The sequence below is a fragment of the Condylura cristata genome, unplaced genomic scaffold (assembly GCF_000260355.1).
Source record: "Condylura cristata isolate star-nosed mole 26May11 unplaced genomic scaffold, ConCri1.0 scaffold00026, whole genome shotgun sequence".
Classification (NCBI taxonomy): domain Eukaryota; kingdom Metazoa; phylum Chordata; class Mammalia; order Eulipotyphla; family Talpidae; genus Condylura; species Condylura cristata.
This window is the reverse complement of record NW_004567127.1, coordinates 4914501-4920617: the sequence shown is the minus strand read 5'-3', so window position 1 is coordinate 4920617 and position 6117 is coordinate 4914501. Positions and strand designations below refer to the sequence as shown.

The following is a 6117-nucleotide window of genomic DNA, read 5'->3' as shown; positions in this document are numbered from 1 at the left end:
GTCACAAGGAGGGGTGCTGACGTCACAAGGAGGGTGCTGACGTCACAAGGAGGGTGCTGACGTCACAAGGAGGGGTGCTGACGTCACAAGGAGGGGTGCTGGCAGCCACTGACCTCATGAAACTTAGTTTTGTCTTTGAGTTCTCACCCTGGAGACAGAAGGTTGGGTGCAGAGCAGCAGGCTGTGTGGGGGACGGAGGCTGCGTTCTGTTGTTTTACTCAACTCCAAAATGTTTTTTTCACTTAGGACCTGCTCATTCAGGGGGAAAGCTTTGCATTAATTTTGTCTTCTTTTCTCAGTATCCAGCGAGCAGCATTGGTGGTTCTGGAAAACTACTATAAAGACTTCAGCATCTATAACCCCAACCTCCTAACAGCCTCCAAGTTCCGAGCTGCCAAGCACATGGCCGGGCTGAAGGTCTACAACGTGGACGGTAGGCACCGGCGGCCCTGGGGGTGGGGAGCGCTGGGGGCGACCCAGCTCCCACTGATGGGCCATGTGGTTTTTCTTCCTCTCAGTGTTTGTCTTTATGGCCCATTCTCATTTCAGGACAATTTCTTCTTTCTCTCCTTTTCTTTCCTTTCTTCTTTCTTTCTTTCTTTTTTTTTTTTTTGCCCAGAAAAACATTATCCGAGGAATGTTGATTTACAGTTTACATACGTGGGAGAGTCATTCATCTGGGGATTTTATGATGGAAAACGATAGTGATGTGTGTTTCCTGCCTCCTGCTGGGAACGTCTTATATTGAAAGCTATTAGGAAAGGCTTGCTTTTCAAAATTTGGATAAATTAGCCAAAGACTCAGCCACCCGGATCCGTTAGGGCTGTAACTCTCAGCAGTTCAGGCATCTGGTGAGACACTTGCAGGCATTTCTCAATCTTGGCTGGACCTGGGGCCGAGTGGTGGCAGGAGCCCAGAGGCCAGGCTGGGCCGCCAGAGTTTGACTCAGGCTATCAGATGTTTAAGTGCAAGAAACAGAACACGGCGTCATTTCTTCCAGGGCACCATGGGTCAGGCGAGGGCTTTGCAAACCCTAGAGGATGCTCATGTTGTGAGCAAGTCAAGTGATTTATAGATGGTGTCACTCGGGCTGGCGTGACCCTTCCTGCTGGTCCCCCCTCTGGGAGCAAGGGCCATTTGATGGACACTTTCTCCTGCCTCCTACACAATTGGTAAATCTCACCTGTGATCTGCAAACAGCGAAAACTACCACCAGCAAAACCACACCATTTACCGCGTGTGACAGGTCAGAAAGCACGAGAGTGCCTTGCCCATCAATCACAGTGGCCAGTTGGGTGGAGGACCGAACCGGGAGTTCTAAGTCTGTGCTGTCCCGTGAGGCCCTGGGCTGGGCCTCAGGCTCTGGTGTTTTCTGTAAAAGGCTCCTGACACTCTGTGTTGCGTGCTCTCCTGTGTCTAATCTGGCTCCAGATTAGACTTGACTTTCTCTTTTCTCCTCTCTCATTCTCTCCCTCATTGTTTCGTGGCTGACACGTGAGGCCCCAGCCGCCCTCGTGGCCAAGCTGAGCCTGATGTCCCTCATGGTGAGAGCGTCCTCAGCCCCCAGGGGGCCTAACGTTCTCCATCCCTGCTGCTGAGTCCCTGTTCCATGCCCGCCAGCAGACTGGGCTTGGACACATGTCCTGTGAGCATCTCGAATGCAGAGCGGGGTCCTGCTCACCTTTGGGGAGTTTTCCTCGGTGGTTATGGGGGGGGGGTGTGCGTCCATGCTTCACGGGGGAGGCCTGGAAGGGACTGAAGGCCACGGTACTGGTGTTCTGCTCTGGTTCACAGCCCCATGGCAGTGAAACTATTCTCCCTCCACCATCCTTCCCAAAGGCCCCAGTAACAACGCCACCGGGCAGTCCCGGGCCATGATCGCGGCGGCCGCACGCCGCAGGGACTCCAGCCACAACGAGCTGTACTACGAGGAGGCCGAGCACGAGCGGCGGGTGAAGAAGCGGAGAGCAAGGTACTCGCCCTCCTCGCGCCACATCCTCCTGTCGCTAACTCGTTTTGAATCCCTGGAGTGAAATCTCAGTTTATAATAAGCCTTCAGAGCGGGTCCTGCCTGGCGGTTCTCACACTAGAGCTCGCGTGGGCATCGCCGGGAGGGCTTGTTAACACACAGCTGTCAGCTTCCGGCCCCACCTCCGAGGCTGCTGCCTGCCCGGGAGCTGGGGTTGGCCTGGCATGGCGTCTGCTGACAAATTCCCAGCTGATGAGGGAGCTGCTGGCCCCGGGCCCGCTCTCTGGCTGGCCCTGTCCTGTGCCCTCAGGCTCTTGCTGGTTTTGAGGTCTGATCATATTAACTGAGGTGAATGGAGGTTTCCACATCGGTGTGCCAGGTCTCTTCCGTGCTTTTTCCCAGGGACTTCTGGAGTGGACAGCTGGATGGGGGGACAGTGGGTAGAACTCCCTTCTTTGTAAGTGTGGTTTCTGAGCCATCAGCCACCCCTCAGTGTGTGCAGCGCTTTTCGTGGGCAGAGTTGAAGGCATCTTACTATTCTTTTTGTCTAACCCTTCACTGTCGAGATGAGAAAGGTGTAGGTGAGTCTCCCATGCTGGCTGGTGGCAGAGTTAGGAACAGCCCCAGTGCCCCTGCCCCCACCCTCCCTGCTCAGCCATCTGGAGTAACAGTGAAGGATGTAGACTTTGGGTAAGCAGGTGGCAGACTGGGGTGCAGCGGCTGGGCAGGTGCCACGAGGTCCTGCTGACGGCTGTCCTCACCCTGCAGATGGCACTGACCTGCTCACCATGTCTCGTTGCCTCCAGGCTGGTGGTCGCTGTGGAGGAGGCCTTCATCCACATCCAGCGTCTGCAGGCCGAAGAGCAGCAGAAAGCCCCCGGGGAGGTGATGGACCCGCGCGAGGCCGCCCAGGCCATCTTCCCCTCCATGGCCCGGGCCCTGCAGAAGTACCTGCGTACCACCCGGCAGCAGCACTACCACAGCATGGAGAGCATCCTGCAGCACCTGGCTTTCTGCATCACCAACAGCATGACGCCCAAGGTGCGCTGTGTCCTGAGCTTGGGAGTCCCGGTCTGGGGGTTTCTAGAAGAGATGAGATCAGTCCTTTCTAAAACACCAATGGGTAAGAATGAGTTAACCAACTCATTCTCAGTTATTTGATATTATTTTGGTTCAGTTGGTTTCTAAATGTGCTTATTGAGGGACTTTCGATTCAAACAGAGGAAAGACTTTCACGTAGAGAAAGCATAGGTCATAGTTAGGGGTGCTCTGTAGATTCTGGAGCTCATTCACTCACTGGCTCCTTCACCGAGAGTTGGGTAACTTTGAGTTGGCTGAGCTTGAGTTGGCTGATATTGGTTGGCTGACCTTGAGTTGGCTGACATTGGGTTGGGTGACCTTGGGTTGGCTAAACTTGAGTTGGCTGACCTTAGGTTGGCTGATATTGGTTGGCTGACATTGGGTTGGCTGACCTTGAGTTGGCTGAAATGGGTTGGCTGACCTTGAGTTGGCTGACCTTTGGTCGGCTGACCTTGAATTGGCTGACCTTGAGTTGGCTGACCTTGGTTTGGCTGACCTTGTGTTGGCTGACCTTGGGTTGGCTACATTGGTTCATTGACCTTGAGTTGTTTGACCTTGTGTTGGCTGACATTGGTTAACTGACCTTGATCTGGCTGACTTTGGGTTGACTGGCCTTGAGTTGGCGGACCTTGCCTAGCTGTGCCTCATTTTCTTCCTCTATATATTGGGAATGATACTTCCCCATTGGGTTGTGGGAACTAAAAGGAGTTCATTCATGTGAGATGCTTAAAAGAGTGCCTGTCAGTAAGGGAAGGGCTGAATCAAGGGCTGTTGTTACAGCAGTAGGAGTAATGCCGTCATTTTGTTTGGGATATTGTGGGGTTACTGAATTATTTCCATGGTTATGATGTCAGCACTTTTAGGAATATTATAGGAAAGAGTCGTGTGTCTAATAGTGGGGTGTGGCTGTGGAGGCAGAACAGAGCAAGGATTCAGCAAGTCACCTCTTTTCAGTCCTCGGTTCAGGTCCTGGCTCCACCACTTAATTGGCTTGTGACTTTGCCTAAATTATTCTGTAGTTGTTTCTTTTATAAAGTAGGGATAGTGACAGTATCTCCCTGATATGGTCAATGTGAAAGAATTATATTGAATGTGTCAACATGATGTGAAAATTGTGTGGTAGAGTAAATAACCTTGCACATTGTATCTTTTGTTCTCTGTTAAGAGCCTGTGGTCATGCGTTGCCCAGTTCATGCCAGAGTGGTGGTGATCACACTAATCAGAAACAACCCTTAGGGAAGCGACAGAAATATGCAGTAAGAAACCAAAGAAATATTTAATACAATTGTGAATATACTTGCAGGTGATTTTTGCAAAAATAGAAAAGAAACCAAGAAAGCAACCATATATAATATATATCTATAATGCATTTCTGTTTTATATATGTACACACACACACACAATACACACACACAATTTGGAAACTTGCTTTTTCATCTAGAGCTGCTGTCTCTAGGTGAAGTTTCCACATCAGTACTTTCAGATGTCCATCATCGAACTTGCCCTTTGTAATAGCTGTCTCACTCCACAGAATACTGCAATTTGTCAAGCTGATTGCCTATTGATTAAGATCTTGGTTAGCCTGAAGCCGGGTTGGCCGACTTCCCTCATCACGCATGTCGGAACGTAGCCACACAGGCTTGTTCACGTCGTCTGGGGCGGCTCTTCTGCCCCAGCTGACAGACCTGAGGGGTTGCGAGAGTGTAGCTTACGAAGCCAAAAATACTTACATAGGACAAGGCTTGCAATCCCTGGCTAAACAGTGTTGCAGCATCTCTTATACTATGGCTTTGTGGATTTGTGCACGTGTTTCTGAAGATAAATTTCCTGTAAGGAACAAGGGCTCAGAGCGCTAGGCCTTGCCAAACTGCCCTTTGGAGAGTGGTGCGATTTTCCACTTTGGCCTCCGGGATGTGAACTTGCTTGTCTCCCTCGCACGCTTGCCAGCCTTGGGTGTTCTTGTTTTGAATTGTTGCCCATCTAGAGGAGGGGAAGATATTTTTAACTCATGCTTCTTTAATTATTAACGCATAAAGCATCTTTTCCTATGTTAATTTTCACGAATATTTATTCGGTTCGTTATCATATTAACATTCTATTGCTGTTATTTCTTTCTTTTATGATTCATAGAGCTATTTTTATGCGAGACGCTTCACTGGTAGTGGAAGCATGGCTCCTCTTATATGCTCACAGATCAAAGATGACGTTCCAGTGAGCAGAAGGCTTGGAAGCCATGTCTAGGGCCAGAGGGATGCGCCTGGTATTTGCTTCTGTCACTAGCGACTCGTTCTCACCATGACATCATTGTGATTGTTCTGTCGAGTGCCTAGGTAGTGCCAGGCGGCTGGAAATCCAAATTTAAGAAACAGGTCCTTCCTTTCAAGACAGTAGAATCTAGTGCTGAGGGGCAGACGAGCACGTTAGTAATGATGGTCCAGAAAGTTAAATGCCACAGGAGACTCATCAACCAGTACAGGCATGGGCTTCTGCTAGGGGGGTGTCCTCCTAGGGGGGGTGCCTGGTCTGAAAGGTTCAAGGGACTGAGTGGTTTGCAAAGAGTGAAAGGGCTGGGAGCAAGGAGGATGTTTAGTTGGAACAACAAAGTGAGCAGCTCAGTGGGGAGCCAGAGACTTGCCAGCTGGGGAGGAGGTGGGGTCTGGCCTGCTTGGACTCCTGCGACTTCTCCCTCCATCAGCAGAAAGGAGCTGCTGCTCACTTGTCCACGAGGTGGTACAGGACTAGACGTAGGTCTGTTAGCATCTCCACTTGAGAGGGGTCTGGTGTGGGGCCCAGAGTCACCCAAGCAGTATCCCTTCATTTACCCCAGTGCACCTCCGTTCCGGCCCCGCCGGCTCCAGGGAGCAGAGGCATAGTAACTGGTGCAGGCAGGGTGGGTGCCTTTGCAGTGGCTTCTCTGCCATCACTGACCCTCGCCCCACCTCCTGCCTTGGTGCTCAGCGCTCTCTTCACGCCAGTATGGAAGTCCAGGTTGCTTCCCGCTCCAAGAGCGACTAGTGGTGATGGCTGAGGGGAATTCCCTGTGAGATGCGCTCTGATGAAGTCCTGGT

General features: G+C 51.3%; 1 protein-coding gene across 1 annotated transcript in view; it reads left to right on the top strand.

Annotated features, from left to right (window-relative positions):
* VANGL1 (VANGL planar cell polarity protein 1) overlaps positions 1–6117 on the top strand; it is a 41953-nt gene that overhangs the window by 34935 nt on the left and 901 nt on the right. The window contains exons 5-7 of the mRNA XM_004689608.2: positions 300–433; positions 1840–1972; positions 2776–3010. Coding sequence (XP_004689665.1) covers positions 300–433; positions 1840–1972; positions 2776–3010 — 502 coding nt within the window. The remainder of the gene's footprint in view (positions 1–299; positions 434–1839; positions 1973–2775; positions 3011–6117) is intronic.